Here is a 26,111-nt window from a genome sequence, read left to right as displayed (position 1 = left end):
TCACCAGGGACCTTTGGGAACTGTATGCTTGCCGCAGGATTAAGATGACGCGTTATTTCGGCCAGGTTACCACTGAGAGCACGACACCGTCGATCACGGCTGCTCTGGCGCCGTGAAAGAGATGACCAAAGTGGAGCGTCGTGCTGTTGTCTCCAGTGATGAGGAGAGGTCCTGTCTCTATAGGCGGGTACAGCGTACAGCGTGGAATGCCAGAGTGCATTTGCTCACGTGACACCAGTTCCAGCGCATGGTTCATCGTGTTTTCGGCCTTCAGGGACGGCTCGCGGTCACATCTGGAGTTCCAGCAAGTTAAACTAAGCAGTGAGTGAGCACTGCACAGGCTGTTATCCCAGTCATTCTGGCATTTCCTGGAGAAGACAGGGATGTTCTTTTTCAGCAGGACAATGCGCTGCCATTTACAGCTGCTGCAGTGCAACTGCTCTGGCCAGGAAGTTCACCTGATGTGAGGACAACTGAATACGTCCGGGACACAGCGAAGTTCGTGCTTCCTCATAGTAAAGTGCAAGACCTATTGCCGAATAACAAAAACAGATGCGAGGTACCTGCGAAAGTCTATCGCGGTAGGACATTCGGCAACTCTCCTACGGTTTGTTAGCGAGAATACAGGCTTGCGTTTCCAGCAGAACGGGTGTGCTGCGTACTGGTGTGGCTGTCTGGACACCGTTTACTGTGACACAGGTGCTTCATTTGGTTTGAATTTGTCATCATACACTCCTGCAGAGATCAACTGCCTATCAGCTCACCTGTCGATACAGTGGGGTGTCCTTCACGGTATTTTAATTTTTTCCCGGCAGGGTATTTTCTTACATAGGCGAGTAGATGGGAAAGATGCACAACGGTTTAATAGTCGTGATAGAAAAGCGCTACGTAAATAAAGAGTACTTCACTCAGTTTCAAGAGAAGTAAAATACTACCTGACAAACAAATGTTCAACAAAGCGAAAATGAGCGTAAGAAGAGCAGTGAGAGAACTGTTCAATGATGTAAGAACGTAGGCTTCTGCAGCCGATGTCATAGTGATTAAAACTATGCCGTGTCATTGCTAAAAACTAATAACAATAATAAACTAAACCGACGTTTCGGCCGAATTGCAACTGCCTTCCTCAGGGTACGACTGGTTTTGCATGGGGATAGGTGCTTCTATTTATTACAGACTATCGATATCTGACATCACTGTTGTAAAACTTTTTAATTGGGCCTCTAATATGATTGGCTAGTCATGGCGTAAGGGAAGATGGAAGGAAGGAGGCTATTCGTAGATGTCCATGTTGTCAACGATTGGTAGCTGTCCGCCAATCAGCGTTCAGCTTCTGGTCGGCAAGTTCCACCAAGGATGTAGTCAACAATCTTAACACTGCAGGTGTTAACGAACTACGGTGCGAATCCGGAGGTGCCTACATAGGAGAAACGGAGACCCGTCAGCTTACGAGTAGCACAACACGAACGCTATGTACGACTACAACAACGTAATAAATCAGGCTCCAGGAAGCCCGAGTACTGGCGAAAGAATCGTGGGTGCGAGGACGCAAAATACGGGAGGCGATCGGTATTATTAAGCAGCCTGACGACATCAACAGAGAAGATGGCTACAAACTCCCGGCGTCCTGGCTGCCGGCCATCCCAGTCCAACGGGCCGCGGAGCAGAAGCTACACGGGAGACGGACGTGTCTGCACAAACAGTTGTGGAGCAACTGTCAGTCCACTTCCGCGCACACCAGGAGGAAAACTTGCCGACCAGAAGCCGAACGCTGATTGGCGAACAGCTACCAATCGTTGACAGCATGGATATCCACGAATAGTCTCTTTCCTTCCACCTTCCCTTACGCCATGACTAGCCAATCATATTAGAGGGCCAATTAAAAGTTTTACAACAGTAACGTCCGACATCGATAGTCTCTAATAGATAGAAGCGCCTATCCCCACGCAAAACCATCGTACCCTGAGGAAGGCCGTTGCAATTCGGCCAAAACGTCGGTTTTAGTTTAATATTGTTGTTAGTTTTTAGCAATAACCCGGCATAATACCAAGAAGAATTTTAATCAACCGTTCAGTGATTTTGAAAGTAAGACGTTGCGTGAAAACCCTAAGAGATTGTGGTCGTACGTAAAATCGGTAAGTTTTTCAAAATCATCTTTCCATTCTCTCAGCGACCACACCGGCACTGAAACGAAACATAACAGAGAAAAGGCCGAAATTACTAAATTCGGTCTTCCGAAGTAGTTTCACCGCGGAAGATCGTAACACTGTCCCTCTTTCCAATCGTCGTGCGAACGTCGAAATGGTAGATATTAAGATAACCGATCAAGGATTTGAAAAGCAGCTACAGTCGCTTAGTAGTGGAAAGGCTTCAGCACCAGATGGGATACCTATAACAGTTAATTACAATTATGCGAAAGAACTTGCTCCCATGTTAGGAGTAATTTATCGCAGATCGCTTGACCAACGAAAGGTACCTAAAGACTGAAAAAAAGCGCAGTTTCTTCCCCTTTCTAAGAAAGCAGATCCACACAATTAGAGACCTATATTGTTGACCTCAGTTTATTGTAGAATTTTGTTACGTGTTCTTTCCGCAAGAATTATAACGTTTTAGGAAAATGAACATCTCCTGTATGAAAATCAACATGGATTCCGCAAACAGAGATACTGCTGAACTCAGCTCTCTGTGTTCCTCCATGAGATCCACAGCGCAGCGGGCAGTGGCGGTCAGGTTGGTGCATTTGACACCGTCCCTCATTACCGTTTAATGAAATAAATACACGAGATTACTGCGTAACGGAGGAAACTTGCAATGGGATTCAAGACTTTCCTGCAGATAGAATTCAACACGTCGCTCTTAACGCAACTACATCGACAGATGTAAAGGTAATATCCGGAGCACCACACGCAAGGGTGATAGGCCCGTTGCTAATTACAATATAGATAAATGATCAAGTAGAAAGTGTCGGATGCTCTTTAAGGCTATTCGCAGATGATGGAGTTGTCTGTACCAAAGTAGCAACGTCAGAAAATAGTAAGAATTTGCAGAACGACCTGCAGAGGACTGATGAATGGTGCAGGCTCGGACAGCTGACCCTCAACGTAAATAAATGTAACATATTGTGCATGCATAGGAAAATAAATCCGCTACTGTACAGCTACGCTATTAATGACAAAGAGCTGGAGGTAGCGTCTGCCATAAAATAGCTAGGCGTAAGTATCCAGAGCCACCTTAAGTGGAATGACCACATAATACAAACAGTGGGAAAAGCAGACACCAGACTCAAATTCATCGGAAGAATCTAAAGGAAAGAAGTGGTTTATAAGACACTTTTCGCCCTGTTCTTGAATACTGTTCCTCTATCTGGGATACCTATCAGGTAGGACTGATAGACGAGATAAAGAAGGTCCAACGAAGAGCGCCGCGTTTCGTCACGGGATCGTTTAGCTGGTGAGAGAACTGTATGGAGATGCTAAACAAACTCCACTGGCAGACGTTACAAGAGAGGCCTTGTGCATCACGGAGAGATTTACTATTCAAATTTCGGGACGGTATTTTTCACAAGGAATCGGACAACATACTACTTCCTCCCACATACATCTCGCATAATGAGCACGAAGAGAAAAGTCGAGAAATTAGAGCCAATATAGAGGCTTACCGATAATCATTCTTTCCATGCACTATTCGCGAGTGGAACAGGGTTGAAGGGATCAGATAGTGGTACCACACTACATTTGGTGGCTTGCGGAGTATGAGGTAGATGTAGAGAGACAAAACCCGCGTAACGCTCACCTAACCCTCTTTCCATGTCTCACAGCTTTGCTCGTAACTGCTACGTTTGTGTAAAACCGTTATTGAGGTCGCTATCTCACGTGCCGTTGGTTTGCAAAGTTGAGCTATGATACAAGTCCCACAGATACTCGTAATTACTAAATCACGTAATAAACACATTCTAGTTGAGAAATACCAAAAACAAGCTTTCAGCCAGCTCCTGAAAACTGCTGGCAGTTTGCAGAAACGAAAGCGAGTGATGCACAGAAAGAACATCGCATAATGTGCATACCGCAGTGAGCCGCAGCCCGTTTACTACAGTGCCTCAGCTGGAGGAAAAGTAAAGTGGGACGTACATTCTACGTACGTGCTACATGAGGAATGACGAGCTTAAAACACTCCCAACGCTTGGGTACGCAGTACGAACCGTATGCCTTAATGTAGGATGATGGTGTGGTTCCGAAAAACACCTGTGTACAAAGTACTGAAACTGGAAAAAAACGGTTTTCCTAACATATATTAGTTTCACATTTTGGGAGTGATGCTGCCGGCGATGAATTAATTTATTACTCATATTGTATCTGTTTTCACGAATCTAATGCTTGTACACGTCCTCCTTTGCCCACTATCTAAATTTTTCGCGTCCACCTTTTAAAACAGCGCATTTATTTGTACTCAAATTCCTGTTAAAAATTAAACAAATGTATTTCACAGCATAATGGGTTTTTCGTTAGAAATAATTGAAGAAAATGTATGCAACATATTTTCCATAAAAACTTATTTAGACTATGTGATCAAAAGTATCTGGACACCCCCAAAACATACGTTTTTCATATTAGGTGTATTGTGCTGCCACCTACTCACAGGTACTCCATATCACCGACCTCAGTAGACATAGTGAAAGAGCAGAATGGGCACTCTGTGGAACTCATGGACTTCAAACGTGGTCAGATGATTGGGTGTCACTTGTGTCATACGTCTGTACACGAGATTCCCACACTCCTAAACATCTCTAGGTCCACTGTTTCCGATGTGATAGTGAAGTGGAAACGTGAAAGGACACGTACAGCTCAAAACCGTACAGGCCGACCTCGTCTGTTGACTGACAGAGACTGCTGACAATTGAAGAGGGTCGTAATGTGTAATAGGCAGACATCTATCCAGACCATCACACAGGAAATCCAAACTGCATCAGGATCCACTCCAAGCACTACGACAGTTAGGCGGGAGGTGAGTAAACTTAGATCTCATGGTCGAGCGGCTGCTCATAAGCAACACATCACGCTGGTAAATGCCAACAGACGTCTTGCTTGGTGTAAGGAGCGTGAACATTAGACGATTGAACAGTGGAAAAACGTCGTGTGGAATGACGAATCACGGTAGACAATGTGGAGATCCGATGGCGGGGTGTGGGTATGGTGAATACCTGCTGAAAGTCATCTGCCAGCGAGTGTAGTGCCAACAGAAAAATTCGGAGGTGGTGGTGTTGTGGTACTGTCGTGCTTTTCATAAAGGGTGCTTGCACCCCTTGTTGTTTTTCATGGCACTATCACGGCGCAGGCCTACACTGATGTTTAAAGCACGTACTTGCTTCCCACTGTTGAAGAGCAATTCGGGGATGCCGATTGCATCTTTCAACACGATAGATCGCCTGTTCATAATGCTCGGCCTGTGGCGAAGTGATTATACTACAATAACATCCCTGTAGTGGTACTGGTCTGCACAGAGTCCTATCCTGAATCCTATACGATACCTTTGGGATGTCTTAGAACGCCGACTTCGTGCCAGGCCTCACCGGGTGACATCGACACCTCTCCTCAGTGCTGTCGTACGTGAAGAATGGGCTGACATTCCCCAAGGTACTTTCCAGTATCTCACTGAACGTATGCCTGCGAGAGTGAAAGCTGTCATCAAGGCTAAGGATGGGCCAAAACCATACTGAATTCCAGCATTACCGATGGAGGATGCCAGCAACTTGTAAATCATTTCCAGGCAGGAGTCCGGATACGTTTGATCACATAGTGTATTTCTCTGTCATTTCTGTAAAAAAAAGGAATAGTGAAAATTAACTATTCCGATGCCTGTGTGTACATTATATGCCTTTATTTGTTTGCAAGTCTTGGAAACAGGCAAGTTAACAAGGAACATACGGTTCGCCAACTCAGTTTTCACCCTTTCTCTCTGTCTATTCTTAATGCCCAAATAATTTTATGATACTAGATTGCATCTGAAGAATCCCCGGCCGCTTCCCGTCGACTGAGACGTCGCAGCTGTCCTCAGACAACAGCTTTCTCTGCTGGAACATCCGCTTCTTTCTTCGAGGGAAAGAACTGAACTAACGTGTTGTAGTTGTTGCCGCAGTGGCATGTCGTATCGTGCCTTCCGTAATTAATTAAAAACAAACAGTTTATTACTGTGTATAGGTGTCTCAGCACACCATCTCTCGTCTTGATTCGGTGGAAGCCATCGGCCGTTGTCTCGAGGACGACACCCGAGAACGGCCTGGCATCTCCTCTCCCTCTATCGAATTCGGGAACTAGGACTCTAACAGTACAGCCCTTTTCCACTGTTGGGAAGCACCGATCTGAACACTGCCGCATTCTTTGCGCTTGTTCTTCTGAGCACTTGTACGCTGCAGTTCTGTGGTCTGTAATACCGAGAGGCTGACTCGTCTAAGTCAGTCAGGCAGTAGTCATTACTGTCAGGAATTCTTTCTTTCTCTCTGTTCTCAACCTGTGTTCCTGTTGGTACGCCGGCCACGGTGGCCGAGCGGTTCTAGGCGTTCAGTCCGGAACCGCGCGCCTGCTACGGTCGCAGGTTCGAATCCTGCCTCGGGCTTGGATGTGTGTGATGTCCTTAAGTTAGTTAGGTTTAAGTAGTTCTATGTTCTAGGGACTGATGACCTCTGAAGTTAAGTCCCATAGCGCTCAGAGCCATTTGAACCATTTGAACCTGTTGGTACGTTGTTCTCTTGCAACGGAGATTTACCGTGATCGTTATCCTGCAACGTTTGAGTCCCTGTCTCTGCTAACACTCACGTGATAATTATATTTTCAAGATCATTCTCAGAGTGACCGTTCATCAGTGCTTCAGGAGGCAAACTTGTTGGAGACAAATCACGTTTAGGAGGGCAGCCAAACATCATTTCGTACGGATATCTTTTAATTGCAAAATGTACAGTGCTGTTATTGATTAGCTGCACAAATATTAACACACGGCTCCACTCCGCGGTGTTGTGCTCCTGCATCCGTTTAGTTAGCATGTTTTCTACGTCTTGATTTGCTCGCTCTTCGCTGCCGTGGCTCTGACCGTGTCTACGTTTGCCCGTGCACAATCTCAAAATCGGGCCATAGTTCAGTTAGGCCACTCATAATTTTGATAATGAACTCCTACGACTGTCAGACTCCAAAACTCAGGGAGAGCATAACAGCGTAAAAAGTCAATAATGTTACCATCATAAGCTGTTTTGGACTAGAGTGGCCTGAGAACAACGAATTTAGTGAGATAGTGCTGATAAATGATTACGAATTTGTAATCTCCATCTGGTTGCGACTGGAAGTAGATGAGAACAACTTGACATATGGAATTTAGCTCTTTGAACAGCATTTGGTTCAATACTATTCCTTTTTACTGACCTTTTTGCTATGATAAACAAGCCCCACTCAAACTAAGATAAATTTGGACATTCTGTATGTTATATTACGGAACTTTGACTTCAAGCATTTCGTCATTTTGTGACGTCCACTGTGACTAGTCATTACATGAGTATCATGCAGAATATCATTCAGTTCTTCATCGTAAACACAGTATTTAATCGTACCTTCTTCAGTCCAGGTTGTGTTACGTTGGTTACTCCATTCACTTCCAGCACTTCGTATCTCTTCAAAAACTTGTAGTCATTGCCGTCCCTCTTTCGTCCAGATTTTACTGGTTTAGCCTTGCTGACAACTCACTCGTAGTTTTCTCTGTTCATGAACGCAGAATTATAATTAAGATTTCCCTGCTCCACTCTAAGGCGGTCGTAGAACATGACTGATTCAACCACAGCTGCGCTGATGAGAAACGTAACCACACTAATGTCATCCACAGCTGCACTGCTGTAAACTGTAACTGCACTTCTGTCAACCGTAACTGCACTGCTGTATAACACAACACTAACCAACTGACAATTACATTCACTCTCTTGCGTGTTAGCATTGTTGGACGTTCCGTTAATAACCCGGGAGCAGCGATGGCACACCTTGACTAGTGGATTATCTGCTACTACACGCTTTTCGTTGGCCGAGTACACCGATGGCTCACTTCCACCAGTGGATGTGTTCTTTACAATTCATGGCAAGCACTCACTGATCATTTTAGTGATGGTGTACATCCACTAGATAAAGTTTGCCTTCCCTAATGTTCCACTTTCACTACAACAGAATGATTTTCGATTGTAAATATCCACTCGCTCGTTTCCGGACCGAAGACCCTTATCTATATATGGTGTATTTACTCTTTTACATCATCCCAGAAAGTTGATAACATTCTCACATAATCACAGAGAATATGGTTGGTATGGGTGGTGAAAGTATGGGTTAAGTAGAAAAACTGTTTACGTAACCAGTTTCTCATACCATGACAAGTGAACGTTTATTCATCTGAAGCCAACAGACTGGCGATGACAACTTTTAGAAATACGCGATCGGCAACATTTTAGAGAAACCAGAAAATTGGGTAGCTCGGAACAGATGTAGGTCTTTTTTTTGTTTAGGATTGCACTACGTAGTGCAAGATGTTATGGCTTACTAACAGCGAAACCGCGAACACATGGGATGGTACTAAATACAGACCATCGTATCATGCACAAAGAAACGACCATTAAAAAGTACAGAATCTCACAGGAAATTCTCCATTTACTATGCGAGTCAGCGCAGGCTAGAATTTGATAAACTACAAGTTTTTCCTGGTGCCCCACCCATTCCCCCACCTACAGAAATAAATATAGTACTACAAGGTGTTTCAAAAAGAATAGACGCATTACAAAGCATCGTTTTGTGGAAACTATCGACGGCTGCGCCTCGGCTCGGCTATTGGAGAAACGAATACATAGTCTAGTTTATATTAATAGCCGCTAGATGACAGTTGTCTTCTGTTTCGCTTGGTAACCCTCATATGTTTAAAACATGTTCACCGAAAGTAACAAAACTAGTATGTAGGTAAATTCCCACACCACTTATATTGACAAGTCACCATCTGAGTGCGAGCATTGCTTGTTGCAGTCAGCGGCTCCATCAGCTCGATGGAGGCGTTCGGCTTCGACGACTGGTCTTCGTTACCGGGCAGCGGCAACTCGACGCTGCCACTGTGGGAGCTGGTGGCGAGGTCGCCGGCCCTGGACGGAACCACCACCACCGCCAGCCCGAGCACCACCGTGCACAGGTCTGTCCGTACTGCGCTAACTGCGGGTGTAAACAGGTCTGTCTGTGCTGCACTAACTGCAGGTGTAAGCAGGTCTGTCTGTGCTGCACTAACTGCGGGTGTAAACAGGTCTGTCTGTGCTGCACTAACTGCAGGTGTAAGCAGGTCTGTCTGTGCTGCACTAACTGCGGGTGTAAACAGGTCTGTCTGTGCTGCACTAACTGCAGGTGTAAGCAGGTCTGTCTGTGCTGCACTAACTGCAGGTGTAAACAGGTCTGTCTGTACTGCACTAACTGCAGGTGTAAGCAGGTCTGTCTGTGCTGCACTAACTGCAGGTGTAAGCAGGTCTGTCTGTGCTGCACTAACTGCAGGTGTAAGCAGGTCTGTCTGTGCTGCACTAACTGCAGGTGTAAGCAGGTCTGTCTGTGCTGCACTAACTGCAGGTGTAAACAGGTCTGTCTGTGCTGCACTAACTGCAGGTGTAAACAGGTCTGTCTGTACTGCACTAACTGCAGGTGTAAGCTGGTCTGTCTGTGCTGCACTAACTGCATGTGTAAACAGGTCTGTCTGTGCTGCACTAACTGCAGGTGTAAACAGGTCTGTCTGTGCTGCACTAACTGCATGTGTAAACAGGTCTGTCTGTGCTGCACTAACTGCAGGTGTAAACAGGTCTGTCTGTGCTGCACTAACTGCAGGTGTAAACAGGTCTGTCTGTGCTGCACTAACTGCAGGTGTAAACAGGTCTGTCTGTGCTGCACTAACTGCAGGTGTAAACAGGTCTGTCTGTGCTGCACTAACTGCAGGTGTAAACAGGTCTGTCTGTGCTGCACTAACTACAGATGTAAACAGATCTGTCTGTGCTGCACTAACTACAGATGTAAACAGGTCTCTCTGTGCTGCACCAACCAAACACATGCACAGGTCAGTCAGTACTGTACTAACTACACATGTGCACAAGTCTGTCAGACTTGTGCTAACTACACATGTCCAAAGGACTTTCTGCAGGGTACTGACTATGAACATGCACTGGTCTGACTGCTGCACCAACAGCACACATGCACAGGTCTGTCTCTACTTTAATAACTGCACATGTATCAGGTCTGTCTTCGCTGTGCTAACTAAACACATTCACAAGTCCGTCTCTGCCACACTGCCTACTCACATGCACAAGGCTGGTCTGTACTGCATTGACTTTGAACATCCACAGGACTTCCCACACAGCACTAATGACACACATACATACGTCAGTCTGTACTGCGCCAACTATATGTTTGCACAGGTATCTCAGTACCACACTAATTGCACATGTGCTCAGGTGTGTCTGTACTGTACTAATGGTGCAAGGTGCAGATCTGCCTTTACTGCACTACCTACACACATGATCAGGTCTGTGTGTGCTGCATAAACTACACACATGAAGTGATCTGTCTGTACTGCATTAACCACTAAGTTACACAGATCTGTCTGTCTGCACTAAGTACATATGAGCACATGTCTGTCTGTAATTCAATAACTACACACATTTGCAGGTCTATTTGTATTGCACTAATTACAGATATATACAGACAGGTCTACCTGTACTGCACTAGCTTCACATGTGCACACATCTGTCTGTACTGCACTAACCACACAAAGGAACGGACCTGCCTGTAGTGCACTAAACTACACATGTGCACAGGTCTTACTGTACTGCACTAAATACACACATAAACAGGTCTGTTTGCACTGCACTAACTATATACAACACAGGTGTGTCTGTACAACACTAGCTACACAATGCCCAGGTCTGTCTTTTCTGCACTACCTAGACATGTGCCCAGGTCTGCCTAAAATGCACTTTATTTTTATTTATTTATTGTTCTGTGGGACCAAATTAAGGAGAAGTCTCCATGGTCATACAATTCAATACATGAAATTGTGACACGATATTAGAAACAGGAAAAAGGAAATATAAAAAACATATTCAGATGACAAGTAAGCTTAAATAAAGAAAGTCAACAATGTAACACAGGAATTTGCTTTTGAATCACCTTTAATACTAGAAGGCATATCATTTATATAAATAAGAAACAGCAGTGGCCCCAGCACTGGCCCTTGGGGAACGCCCCACTTAACAGTGCCCCATTGGGACTGAACATCACTACCACTGTCAATATTGCGGAGAATTACCTTCTGCTTTCTGTTCTTAAAGTAAGAGACGAACCAATTGTAATCTACTCCCCTTACTCCATAATGGTCCAACTTCTGCAGTAATATTTTGTGGTCAACACAGTCAAAAGCCTTCGTTAAATCAAATAAAACTCCTAGCGTTCGCAAACTTTTATTTAATCCATCCAAAACGTCACAGAGAAAAGAGAATATAGCATTTTCAGTTGTTAAGCCATTTCTAAAACCAAACTGAACATTTGACAGCAAATTATGTGAATTTAAATGCTCCAGTATCCTTGTATATACAATAGCACTGCCTACACAATAGCAAAGGTGTGTCTGTAATGCACTAAATGCACACAGTCAAAGGTCTGTCTGTACTGTATAATCGACACACATGCATAGGTCTGTCTGTATTGCCTAATTACACATATAAACAGGTCTGTCTGTAATGCACTAAATACATTGATGCACAGAGCTATATGTGCTCCACTAAGTATACACATGCACAGGTATGTGTATACTGCACTAACTCCATATGTGCACAGACCTGTCTTTAGTGCATTGATTACACACATCCACATGTGTGTCTGTACATACACATCTGTATAGATCTGTCTCTGCTGCACTGACTACATATATGCAGAAGACTGTTTGTACCTACCTTAGTTACACCAACGTATCTACTTCTACCAACTGTAACTGGTCAAGTGCATGGCCCCATACGTATGCAGGTTCATCGACACCTACAGCAACTACAAATGTTCAGAGCTGTGTCTGCACTATACCACCTACTTGTGTACAAATATGTGTCTGCAGTTACACTAGCTACACATGTACATACTCATGTGAATATCTTTTCAAGTCTAAAACATCTATAATGTATATATTCAGATTGAAGCAAGGAATGAATATTTGTACGATGGCTGGGGTAGGAGCCCATGCCTCCCACTCACTAGGCAGATGTCCTAACCAATACACCACACTCAGACAGTGGCTTTGCACAACTGCATGGGCTACCACAGTACCCATGCTTCCTCAATCCAAAACCCCATCATGCCTCAGCTGACTTAGTATTCCCCCTAAACTTGGGAAACCACATAGTTTAATTTGATTGAAGCAACTATGTCTGGGCTTCAGACACGATCTTCCATTTAGTGCTGAAGTCCTATTAGTGTATAGATAGAGAGCTTCTGAAATGCTGCTCGAGTTTAGATGCTGCGATGTACATAGGAATTTGTACTGAGGACTGAGGCATGCTAGTGTAGTCCATGCTTTTGTGCAAAGCCCCACCCCATAGGTGTGGCGTAGAGCATCTGCCTCATGAGTGGGACACCCAGGTGCAAATTTTCATTCGTTGCTTTAGTCTACATAAATAAGTCATACACATACAAAGTATCCACTATACACTGCAAATGAAGGAGCTGTGTAACTAAAAGAGGAGTCATGAACACTTTTGTCAACAGTACTGTAGATAATCTTCAGATCCATAAACTGGGATGATGTTATGTGATATGGGTCACATCAGAATCTGCTACATTTTGCTGGTGCCATTTTACTGTACTGAATCTTCCTCATGTAGGTAAACTTAAACAAGAAATAGACGAACCAGATACAGAAATTTTTCTAGCTCGCTAATAACATCAATTAGTATACTATTTTTGTATGAGAAACATACTGAAAGAAGATTCTGGAATTGACTTATCAATATATGGATATATTTGTTGGGTATTTTTTATATACAGAGGAGCTGAGGACAATAGGTACACGGAAAGCAGAAAATGAAGGTACAGTGCCGCAACTGGCATTGAGCACATTCGACAAAACAAATGGAATTTTCAGAACCAAAGCTCTGATGTCTCTGATTAATAAAGTTTACATCGATAGTGCACGACAAATGTTGACTTGTGACAGTGACAGATGGTCTTTTAATGCGAAAACCGTTCAAAAATTGAGGATTCTTCAACGATCTGCCGAGAGAGGGAATTCGTGGGAGGCGAGAAGGGGGGCAAGTCGGCCAGGTGGCGGGCAGCAGAGCGGCAACACCACGGTGCCATGCCCAGTGCGGTGTAGAGAAGCCGTTGAGATGCAGAGGAGCTTGCAGTCCAGTCAGAATCGACGAATACAGGTTCTTCGTTGTGTTCAAGGGAATCCTGTAACATTATTCCTCCAAACAGTGGTACGTTCAGGTAATCACAATGGAAGTGGGTAACGATGACGCGGACCTCCGCCCAAAGTAGACGGCAAAGGCTCGATAATATTGAGTTCTGGTTACAGGCATGGCAGATACGACAATTCATGCTCGTGGTAACAATACAAGCACCAACATCGTACACAGTTCGAGTTCTCTTAACTCAGACACAATGCACTTCTAACTGTACAGAGCATAGTTTTCTTCTGGGTTGGCACGTGGACCACTTTAGGAACACTGACCATGTGGTAGCAAAATATAAGAGGTCAACGTGCAGGGTCGGCTAGAATCTGCATTAATGCACAGGGTTGGATGTTTCGTGATTTTTTCATATTCTTGTCGATCCCCAGTATATGAGATGACCATAATGTGGCAATGAAGTGGATGTGGGCAGGACGTTTGCGTCCAGGGAGCATCCAAGGCATATGAGGCGGTATTGGAGCGGGTGCAGAGGGGGGGGGGGGGTTTCCTCTGCAGGATTCCGTATGTTTGAGACCTGGGACGCAGGAGCACCAAGACTGTCTGACATGTTGCGTAGAGAAAACGACAGTATCCATGCAGCAGACACAAATGGTTCAAATGGCTCTGAGCACTATGGGACTTAACGTCTCAGGTCATCAGTCCCCTAGAACTTAGAAGTACTTAAACCTAACTATCCTAAGGACATCACACACATCCATGCTCGAGGCAGGTTTCGAACCTGCGACTGTTGCGGTCGCGTGGTTCCTAGAACCGCTCGGCCACCCCGGCCGGCAGCAGAGACACAGTTGTGTGTTAGATCTGGTGACCGGAGTACGTGCGAAAATCGTCATCGTGACGCAAGCCATCAGGGCGAACAAACAAAGGGTGGAAACGGAAAACGCTCTATGTGCGAATGAAAAAGTCCATTCTTGCAAAAAAGAAGGCAGCAACAAACCACCGTTATCAGTGCTGTTTATTTACACAAATAGTAGCATTACCGCTTCCGAATAGTCAACATGCTTGTATTACACGTGCAGTTGTGTACATTAGTTCTTTAACCCTCCGTTACCCTAGCGAAAATTCGTTACATGGTCACTCGCGCGGATGACTGGTGCCATGCACAAAGCAAGCTCTCTGTATGTGTACTTTGAACTGTCTTTGTGCCTTATTCTATGAGTTTTCATTAAACAACTATAATACATTTAACATTTTTACACAGTAAAATATATTCTAACGTTTGAAACAGTCTGGCCATTAGAAGAACAATATCTTCAGCTGAATTAGTGGCATGATATGCTTACCGACATACGGTTCTAAAGTCAAAGCTGTTCTTACATCAACCAAAGCAAACACTTTTAACCCATACTTTGCTTATTTGCTAGGAATATATATTCCTCTAAATGCCAAAAGCTCTTTGTCAACAGTAAGATATTCACTAGGTGAAAAACATTTTTTGCTATTGTTCGTGAATAGTTCAAGTACCTCTCTGATAGCTCTGACAGCAGCCGACTCATCAATTTCTCTGCGAACACCTCTTTCACAGATATTATCAGACCTCAGACATCTCAACAGAAACCTGAATCGGTTTTCACTTATGCATAAATAACATGATTCAAGTCCGTTTCACTTTGAGTTATCCCAAAACTGCGACATAACTTTCCTAGAATATTTCAAAGAGCCACACAGATATAACAAACCAATAAAAGTTCTAATCTCTATCGAATCTGTTTCTTTAGCATCCCTTTCCGTAGAGAATTTACCACGGACTTAATTGATGTATATATTAGTGCACGTTAAGATATTTCTTATTATGTTTTCATCCAAGAACAAATTCAGAATTTCTATTTCTGTCTTTTTTATACCAGCTTGACTTGTTTGCTCAGGCAAATGCGTAATAATATTACTAGATCTGCTTCTAACACTGGTAAAATATTTATTTTTCTTCCGGTTAGTTATTCCATCTTTCCCTGAAAAAACGCATCCTCTTGGCTTACTTCTTCTTTTGATTCATATTCGTCATTTTTTGACACATCTTGTTGTGTTCCTGAATCATGGCCGCTTTCATGAACCGAACCCCTAGTCCCTGAGCCAGCGCTGTCACTGTGCGCATCTTCATCACTCAGCTCATCGAACCACTCCAACTACACATTAGGATCTCTACTCTGACATTTCTCCCAAAATTTAAAAATTAAGAGAATACTAGATAACATGGAAGGTAACTGCAGCCAGTTTCGATACGTCTAAATTTACACACACGAAAGCTCGATTGAATCTAAGAAAGCAATAAGGTGATACAGACTTACATCTTTGTTTCAGTTTGTGGCAGCAGAGCTCGCGGGAAGGTCACGTGGATGACGCGTATCATCGGCGCGAGTAACGGAGGGTTCAGAAAAACTGCGCCAGCGACAGATCAGCGCATCAGCGAACCTGCTCTAGTATGTGGGAAGGGTACATTGCTGAGTGGGTCATAAGCAATATCTTTTTTTAAATGTGTACAGTACATAAATATAGACTCTAAGAAAAAAAAAAAGGACACAGCAGTAAGCAGTTATCTTAATGGGGTGGAATTAGGTAGATGTTATGTACATGTACAGACAAACAAATGATCACAACTTCTGAAAAATTGGATGAGTTATTCAATAGGAAGAGCTTCAAAAACTGAGTAACTTAATGACGCGTTGGTCTTCGTCTGGCCATTGTGCAAGCAGTTATTCGGGGTCTCAGTGACTGTTAGGGTTGTTGGATGTCCTCCTGAGGGATGTCGTGCCAAATTCCCTCCAATTGGCGCTAGTTGGGGGTCCCTACCCATAACGCCTCAAACGCTCTCAGTTGAGGACGGATCCAGCGACTTTATTTTTGGTCATCAGTCTACTGACTGGTTTGATGCGGCCCGCCACGAATTCCTCCCCTGTGCTAACCTCTTCATCTCAGAGTAGCACTTGCAATCTACGTCCTCAATTATTGCTTGACGTATTCCAATCTCTGTCTTCCTCTACAGTTTTTGCCCTCTACAGCTCCCTCTAGTACCATGGAAGTCATTCCCTCATCCTAGCAGATGTCATATCATCCTGTCCCTTCTCCTTATCAGTTTTTTTCCACATACTCCTTTCCTCTCCGATTCTGCGTAGAACCTCCTCATTCCTTACCTTATCAGTCCACCTAATTTTCAACATTCGTCTACAGCACCACATCTCAAATGCTTCGATTCTCTTCTGTTCCGGTTTTCCCACAGTCCATGTTTCACTACCACACAATGCTGTACTCCAGACGTACATCCTCAGAAATTTCTTCCTCAAATTAAGGCCGGTATTTGATATTAGTAGACTTCTCTTGGCCAGAAATGCCTTTTTTGCCATAACGAGTCTGCTTTTGATGTCCTCCTTGCTCCGTCCGTCATTTTACTGCCTAGGTAGCAGAATTCCTTAAGTTCATTGACTTCGTGACCATCAATCCTGATGTTAAGTTTCTCTCTGTTCTCATTTCTACTACTTCTCATTACCTTCGTCTTTCTCCGATTTACTCTCAAACCATACTGTGTACTCATTAGACTGTTCATTCCGTTCAGCAGATCATTTAATTCTCCTTCACTTTCACTCAGGATAGCAATGTCATCAGCGAATCGTATCATTGTATCGTCAGACTGTTTCACCTCGTATTTTAATTCCACTCGTGAACCTTTCTTTTATTTCCATCATTGCTTCCTCGATGTGCAGATTGAAGAGTAGGGGCGAAAGACTACAGCCTTGTCTTACTCCCTTCTTATTACGAGCACTTCGTTCTTGATCGCCCACTCTTATTATTCCCTCTTGGCTGTTGTATATATTGTATATGACCCATCTCTCCCTATAGCTTACCCCTACCTTTTTCAGAATCTTGAACAGCTTGCACCATTTTATATTGTCGAACGCTTTGTCCAGGTCTGTCCTTCCGACAATCATATCTTTCTCGATGTCTTCACATTTTTCCTGCAGCCATTTCGTTTTAGCTTCCCTGCACTTCCTATTCATTTCATTCCTCAGCGACTTGTATTTCTGTATTCCTGATTTTCCCGGAACATGTTTCTACTTCCTCCTTTTATCAATCAACTGAAGTATTTCTTCTGTTACCCATGGTTTCTTCGCAGCTACCTATGTTTTCCTTCCCAACTTCTGTGATGGCCCTTTTTAGAGACGTCCATTCCTCTTCAACTGTGTTGCCTACTGCGCTATTCCTTATTGCTGTATCAGTAGTGTTAGAGAGCTTGAAACGTATCTAGTCATTCCTTAGAACTTCCGTATCCCACTTCTTAGCGTATTGATTCTTCCTGACTAATGTCTTGAACTTTATCCTACTCTTCATCACTACTATATTGTGATCTGAGTCTATATCTGCTCCTGGGTACGCCTTACAATTCAGTATCTGATTTCGGAATCTCTGTCTGACCTTGATGTAATCTAATTGAAATCTTCCCGTATCTCCCGCCCTTATCCAAGTATACCTCCTCCTCTTGTGATTCTTGAACAGGGTATTCGCTATTACTAGCTGAAACTTGTTACAGCGACCTATGCAGCGCTTGATAAGCACGAAGACAAGCTGTAAAAACTCTCGCCGTGTGCGAGCGGGCATTGTCTTGCTGACATGTAAGCCCAGGATGACTTGCCACGAGGGGCAACGAAATGGGGTGTCGAACTGGGTCTACCTACGTCAGTGCTGTAAGGGAGCCGCGGGTGACAACCAGAGGCGTCCTGGTCCTGCTATGGAGTGGTACGAGCGTCGAGACGATTACCGCTGGTGGGCGACAGTGTCTGGATGTCTCCAGACACGTCCTCGCTAGACAGCGAGGTTCAGTTCGAAGTGGGGCTGATCAGTAAAGACAGGTCTACTCCAGTCAGTGTGATTCTGCCCCACATCACCGCTAACGGGATTCTCGGTGTGCAGAGTAGCCGTCGTCACTGAAGCGCCAATTGCGTATCAGATCGACGATAATCACGAATCTGGGCTCTGAGTGACCTCGAGGACTGCTCGGTCCTCAGGTTCTGTCGCCCCTCTGAGTGAACCGTCCCCCCTCGACGCCGCGTTCCTCCACTGTTCGTCCATTCCTGTCTACATCGTAGAATAGTGGCATCACTCCTGTTCGAATGTCAAGCGATTCGTCGATTATTCCATACGTCTTCACTGAGTCCTCTCTCAACAGCTGATACCTTCGCATGTTCACACTGCTGTCTATAAGGCATCGTTACAGCCCATCTGAGTACACATTATGCCGTGGTACCACCATGCCCCCCCTTTATTATCCTTGCAAGCCACTCAGCACAACTGAGCTCGAGTGTCACACGTCCACTCGTCTGCTGCTAAGGTTCACAATTTTGAATTTTCCGTCGATGTCTGTACGAATATCAGTTCGTGATCATTTGTGAATAATTTGTGTAACTTTTTCGTGATGGATCGCCTATTTTTTCCTTATTTTGTCATAGGTTGTATATAGAGCCCATAATTTATAGAGAGCGAAACACTGCTCTAAGAAGTGTCTAAAAGTTTGGGCTAATTTACTTCAGTCTTTCACATGGTACCATAGTGTAATAATGATTTGGACAGGTATATTTCTTAGTACACATAATACATTAATGCAGTACATACAAGTAATATATAAGGGACACGTAGTTAACAAAAACTTCCTGGCCGAATTTGTTCTTATATTTACAGATATCGTAGTGAACATGTGAAGGGGTAAGAAAGTGTCGTAGGCATGCATATTCAAATACAGATACCTATATAAGACAGCAAGGGTCTGGCACATGGCACATTTGTTACATCGGTTACTGCTGCTAAAATGCCAAGTTATCGAGATTAAAGTTAGTTTGAACGTCCTGTTATAGTCGGCGCACGAGCGATTAGACACAGCATCTCCGAGGTAACTATGAAGTGTGGACTCTGCCGTACGACTATTTCCCGAATATACCGTGAATATCAGGAATCCGGTAAAACGTCAAATCTCCCACATCGCTAGGGCTGGAAAAAGATCCTGCAAGGACGGGACGAACGACAACTGAAGACAACCGTTCAACGCGGCACAAGTGCAACCCTTCCTCACATTGCTGCAGATTTCAGTCCTGAGCCATCAACAAGTGTCAGCGTGCGAAATATTTAACAAAACATCATCGACATGGGCTGTTGAAGCTGAAGGTCTACACGCGTACCCACAATGACTGCACGGCACCGAGTTTTACGCCTCGGCTGGGGCCCGTCGACACCGATATTGGAATGCTGAGGACTGGAAACACGTTGCCTGGCAGGACGAGTCTTGTTTCAGATTGTATCGATTAGATGGACGTGTACGGATATGGAGACGACCTCATGAATCCGTGGATGCTGCATATCACCAGGGGACTGTTAAAGCTGCTGGAGGCTCTGTAATGGAGTGGGGCTTGTACACTAGGAGAGATATGAGACCCCTGGTATGTGTAGATACGACTCTAACAGGTGACACGTACGTCAGTGTCCTGTGTGATCTCCTGCATCCGCTCATGTCCGACAGACTCGGACAATTCCAGCACAGGTCTATAATGGCTCCACAAACACCCGAATTTAAACACTTCCGCTGGCCACCAAACTCCCCAGACATAAACATTACTGAGAGTATCTCGTATGCCTTGCAACGTGCTGTCCAGAAGAGGTCATCACCCCGTCGTACTCTTACGGATTTCTGAAGAGCCTTTCGGGGATTCATGGTTTCAGTTCCCTCCAGCTGTATTTCAGACATTGTTCCAACCCATACCACGTCGTGTTGCGACACTTCTGATTGGTCATAGGGGCCACACACGGTATTACCTAGGTGTACCAGTTTCTGTTGTTGTTCACTGTACTGTGGTTGTTTATTTACTGCTAAATAATATATATAGAGGGTGTTACATAAAGGTACCGCCAAACGTTCAGGTAACATTCCTCACAAACAAATAAAGCAAAGATGTTATGTGGACATGTGTCTGAAAACGCTTAATTTCCATGTTAGAGCTCATTTTAGTTTCGTCAGTATGTACTGTACTTCTCCGTTTCTCCGCCAGTTGGCCAATTGAAGGAAGCTGATGTTGTCATCGGTGTTTGTGTTGACATGCGGCTCATTGCTCTACAGTACTAGCATCAACCACATCAGTACTTAGCATCAACAGGTTAGTGTTCATCACGTACGTGGTTTTGCGATCAGTGCAATGTTTACAATTGCGGAGTTGGCAGATGCCCATTTGATGTATGGATTAGCACGTGGCAATAGCCGTGGCGCGGTACGTTTGTATCGAGACAGATTTCCAGAACGAAGGTGCCCCGATAGGAAGACGTTCGAAGCAATTGATCGGCGTCTTAGGGAGCACGGAACATTTCTCGCGACTGGGGATGACCGAGAACGACGAGACGAGGCAATTCTTCGTGCAGTTGTCGAGAACCCTAATGTCAGCGTCAGAGAAGTTGCTGCTGTACAAGGTAACGTTGACCACGTCACTGTATGGAGAGTGCTACGGGAGAACCAGTTGTTTCCGTACCGTGTACAGCGTGTTCAGGCACTATCAGCAGCTGATTGGCCTCCACGGGTACACTTCTGCGAATGGTTCACCCAACAATGTGTCAATCCTCATTTCAGTGCAAATGTTCTCTTTACGGACGAGACTTCATTCCACTGTGATCAAATTGTAAATTTACACAATCAAAATGTGTGGGCTGACGAGAATCCGCACGCAACTGTGCAATCACGTCACCAACACAGAATTTCTGTGAAAGTTTGGGCAGGCATTGTTGATGATGTCTCGATTGGGCCCATGTCCTTCCACCTACCCTCAATGGAGCACGTTATCATGATTTCATACGGGATACTCTACCTGTGCTGCTAGAAAATGTGCCTTTACAAGTACGTCACAACATGTGGTTCACGCACGATGGAGCTCCTGCACATTTCAGTCGAAGTGTTCGTACGCCTCTCAATAACAGATTCGGTGACTGATGGATTGGTAGGGGCGGACCAATTCCATGGCCTCCACGCTCTCCTGACCTCAACCCTCTTGACTTTCATTTATGGGGGCATTTGAAAGCTCTTGTTTACGCAACCCCGGTACCGAATGTAGAGATTCTTCGTGCTAGTATTGTGGTCGGCTGTGATACAATACGCCATTCTCCAGGGCTGCGTCAGCGCATCAGGGATTCCATGCGACGGAGGGTGGATGCATGTATCCTCGCTAACGGAGGACTTTTTGGACATATCCTGTAACAATCTGTTTGAAGTCACGCTGGTACGCTCTGTTCCAAGATTAATGTGATTTGAAGAGAAGTAATAAAATGAGCTCTAACATGGAAAGTAAGCGTATCCGGACACATGTCCACATAACATATTTTCTTTCTTTGTGTGTTAGAAATGTTTCCTGAAAGTTTGGTCGTACATTTTTGTAACACCCTGTATATAGCGAGTGTTGAAGTTGACGAAAGTTTGGCCACCGTCGAGAGGAGTTTCACTGTATTTTGGTTTGACTACGAAGTCTTTCGCGACGGAGACCATGCATAAAAAGTTCTCGGTTTATTTGCCGTGTCAAATTTGGATAAAATCCTGAACTTTCGATGACTACCTTCGTCATCTTCGTCAGGGGGAAAACTGACTGTCGAGGACCGGTGAGGCTTCCGCTTTTACAAGTAGTGGACGGCTTCTCATTGTCTGGATGACGTCACGGTGAAAACGGCGCGTACGGAGGCGGCGGCTTCTCTGTCCACAAATTTTGTTTGCGCGCTTTATCCGGCGTTGCTTGCAGCGCCGTCCATCGCAACAGGCGAAGAACTGCAAGGAATGTAAGAAGTCTCCCTCTGCGCTCTTTCTATATCAATTGCGCGCTTCCTTGCATTGATGAGTGCATAAACGGAGTGTCTGTTGAAATTATTTTCGCATAGTCTAATTTCATCTGCTTCCCTGATGACATAGCCAATAGTTTGAAGCGTGAGCAAGTATTCTTGTTTCATGGAATAGAATCTTATTTTTTTTTAACAAACTGTGCTCAGCCACCGCTGATTTTTCTTCATACCTGTATTTCAGATGACGCTGAAATTCCACAAAGCGATCGGCAACAGTTCTTATAGACTGGCCCACATAATATTTGCGACACTCGCAAGGAATGCTGTAAATTCGCTGTACTGTAAGGCCGAGATTATCTTTCACTGGTCGCAACATTTCCTTAATCTTCCAGGGTGGCCGGAAGACTGGTCTGATTGCCTGCCAGCTCAAGGCTTTGCCGACCTTGCTGGTCATTGCACCGCAGAATGGTAGCCGCGCGATGTGTTGGTGCTCTTGATCTGTTCAAAGAGCGTCCTACCTAGGTTCCTTCGCTAGAGTAGATCTGATATCACGATCACAATATCCATTTCTTTCTGAATACCGTCGTCAGATGGTTAATCTCAGAGCCGATATGATCCTTGTCAAAAATAGTCGTTGCTCTGTGTACCAAGGTATTCATCATAGCTCTCTTTTGAGCTGGGTGGTGAAAACTACGTGCGTTTGCATATAAATCAGTATACGTCGTTTTTCTGTACACAGAATGTTCGAGATGTCCATCTGATTTTCGCTCCACCAGTTCATCTCAGAAGGTAACTTCCCATCGTTCTCCACCTCCACTGCAAATCTTATGTTCTGCTGTATACCATTCAAAGGATCAACAAACTGCTGCAGTGCTTCATTGCCGTGTGGCCAGATCAAAAATGTACATTCAACGTACCTGATGAAGCAAGATGGACATAATGGAGCACTCTTCAACCGTTCAACGCTTGTTCAGCGAAATCCTCCATGAAGAAGTTAGCTATGGCTGGTGACAGTGGCAAACCCATGGCTGTTCCGTCAGTCATTTCATAATATTTTCCACCATACAAAAAATAGGCGCTCGTCAAAGAGTGTTGAAGTAACTTGAGTATTTCAGGAGAGAAATGAGCAGCCAACAGTTTTAACGTATCTCCCACTCGTAGTTTTGTAAACAAAGAGACCATATCTAGGCTGATCATGATGTCATTCTGACCTTTCATCTACTTTATGATTTCAACTAAAATTTTTGAGTTATTAATATGATGGCCACAGTGTCCGAATATAGATGCTAATAATTTCGTTAAGTATTTTGTCAACCGATATGTAGGAGACCCAATAGCACAAACAATAGGTCTGAACGGGACCTCATCGTTATGGACCTTGGGTAGACCGTATAACCTGGGTGGCCTTGGTGCTCTTGGTCGTAGATTCTTGACTAGTCCTTCTGGGAGGCAAGTGTTCTTCAGTAGCTCCCCTGTTTTCCTGCTAATTGCTGCCGTGGGATCCCGTTTGAGAATCCGGTACGTGGTATCTTCGTTATTTTGGTTACTTGAAGTCCAAGTGCACCAGCGGAATTTTCTGCCTTGTTACCGTTAGCGCTCCGGCTACCTGCCCTGGCCGCTGACATGTACTTCAATGTCCTTTCCTCACCGTGTTGTCGTTGTCCAATACGTGTGTGTAGTTTTCACAGCTTGTGCATACTTGGTTGTGGCGGCTACGCCTTTTACGATTTGGCGTTGGAGTTCCTTGTGTCCTGGTCGGGTGGGAAGCAAGTCGTCTTGTCGGTGGGTCAGTTGACTGTCTCTCTGTTGGGTTGCCGGCGGATCGGATATAGCTGGGCTGACTACCTGTCTCCCCTAAGCGAACGATAATATTTCAAGTGCAGACCGACCCCCGGAAACTTCTGAGCGCCGCTGGCTGTACTGCCTTTTCTTATTGGTGTTTGATTGTGTATTTTAATGACTTATAGCCGATGGTTTCCATTTCTATACTTTTAGTTGCGTTTTGAATAATGGGCTTTCAGCCGCCTTAAAATTGCATACTTGCTAAGTCTTGCATTCTTTGGGCCTTCAGTCTCATTTTAAATAGTCTTTTTTGGAGAAACTTTTGGACTTCTGCCTTTTGAAAATTTATTGTAGTTGTGTTTTTCAATAATGGGCTGACGGGCGCTTTAAAAATTAATTTCCATACTTTTTCAATGTTACATTGTTTTGGCCTTCAGCTTGTGCAAAATATTGTTTAAAGATAAAGCCTTGTGCCTTCTGTCTACTAAAAATTATTTTAGTTGTTACCAGTAATCGGCCTTGAGCCGTTTTTAAATCAAAGTTCTTGTCTTTCAAGTATCAGACTGTGTGGGGCCTTGAGCCTAACTGAAGGTAAGGCCTTCTGCCTTGTGTGTTTTATAATTTATTTCACCTGCAGTCTTAAATCATGGGCCTTCAACCATTTTTAAATGAATTTTGTTTGCTTTTCAAGTGTTAGATTTGTTTGGCCTTCAGCCGAGTTATAGAAATTACTTACGTGAGGCCTTCTGCCTTCTAAATATTCTATTTTGTGTCTGAATTTTAAGTTAATAGCTTTCAGCCGTTTTTAAATTAAGTGGTTGTGACTTTAAGGCATAAAATTGTGTGGCCTATCAGCCTATAACTTAGTCCAGAAATTTTTGCTATACTGTTTCGAAAAGTAAATAAAGTTATAAGTGTTTGAGCGTAACTGACAGCCAGTTTTGGCCTCTTTCCGCAATTCCAACTACCTGTTCTGTCCTGCGGACTTAAGTAGGGCGTTTTAAGGTCATTTAACTCCTCATCGCTTTCATGAGGACAGAAATGTCACCAGCAAATGTCGCCACTGACATTACTGCAAGTTGGATGAGATCGGGTAATTATGATCGACCCCTTTCTTCTAAAACATTTCCCTCTTTCATTCCGCCTCTGTGTTACCACAAATGACGTATCACTGATCTCATTTGTACTGAGACTGCAGTACACGCTCAATGTGCCAATTTTGTTCCAGCGCCCTGAGTGGAATTCATAAGTTCTAACAAATGCTCACTAAGTTGCAGTCTTCTGAAGTTGTTGCCCCCTGCGGCCAAAACAACACGTAGATCGTGAATCCGTAAACTCGACGCGGTAAGAAAGTCTGAAGGAGTAATTGTTATTTTATACAGTCTCCAATCATTTTTTTTACACGGTATGTCAGACGCTTTTTATTAGCAGAACACGAGAAACTGCATAATTAGATTCCATTCTAGAGTCACACTTGGTTTTTAGTCTTCAACAGATTTATGAAGTGCATATTTCTGTAATTGGTGTCTCACTGTTCTCAACTATATGCCCAAATAACCATTAAGTGTTAATAAGCACCAACCGCGGCTGACAAGTCAGTCCTCAGACACTGCCGAACCAGCTCTGGTTTAGACACCAGACATTTGCTGACCAAGTCTCAACGGAAACCGCGGCCGACAACATGTCCGTCTTCCGAGGTTGCCGAACGATGTCTGCCTATAAAGCCGCACCACTTCGGCCGCCATCCACGTTAGGTGCAATCGAAATTAACGAAGTAGTTCGGCTGCGTTTTCGTTTCAAAGTTGTTTATTATTCTGCTGGTTAATAGTTTGAAATAATGGAGTGATAGCACGCTATTGAGAAATGCTTTAAATATGAACTGCAAGTAAATACTCTGTTTAGTTTGTCTAAAATTAACAACAGAAAATTGTCAATTTGGTGAGCAACTTCCGAATGCAGCAGCCAATCGCGGACAAGGACCAGAATTTAAGCGGTATTTCTCACGATACCCGTACCTAACAAGCCATCTGTCACGCCACATTACGTCATCTTGTCGCAGCAG

General features: G+C 44.2%; 1 protein-coding gene across 1 annotated transcript in view; it reads left to right on the top strand.

The window, feature by feature from the left end:
* LOC126295394 (uncharacterized) overlaps positions 1-26,111 on the top strand; it is a 766,077-nt gene that overhangs the window by 532,243 nt on the left and 207,723 nt on the right. The window contains exon 4 of the mRNA XM_049987875.1: positions 9,030-9,189. Coding sequence (XP_049843832.1) covers positions 9,030-9,189 — 160 coding nt within the window. The remainder of the gene's footprint in view (positions 1-9,029; positions 9,190-26,111) is intronic.

The sequence above is a fragment of the Schistocerca gregaria genome, chromosome 11 (genome assembly GCF_023897955.1).
Source record: "Schistocerca gregaria isolate iqSchGreg1 chromosome 11, iqSchGreg1.2, whole genome shotgun sequence".
NCBI lineage: Eukaryota > Metazoa > Arthropoda > Insecta > Orthoptera > Acrididae > Schistocerca > Schistocerca gregaria.
The sequence above is the reverse complement of the archived record's forward strand: the minus strand, read 5'-3'. Positions and strand labels throughout refer to the sequence as shown.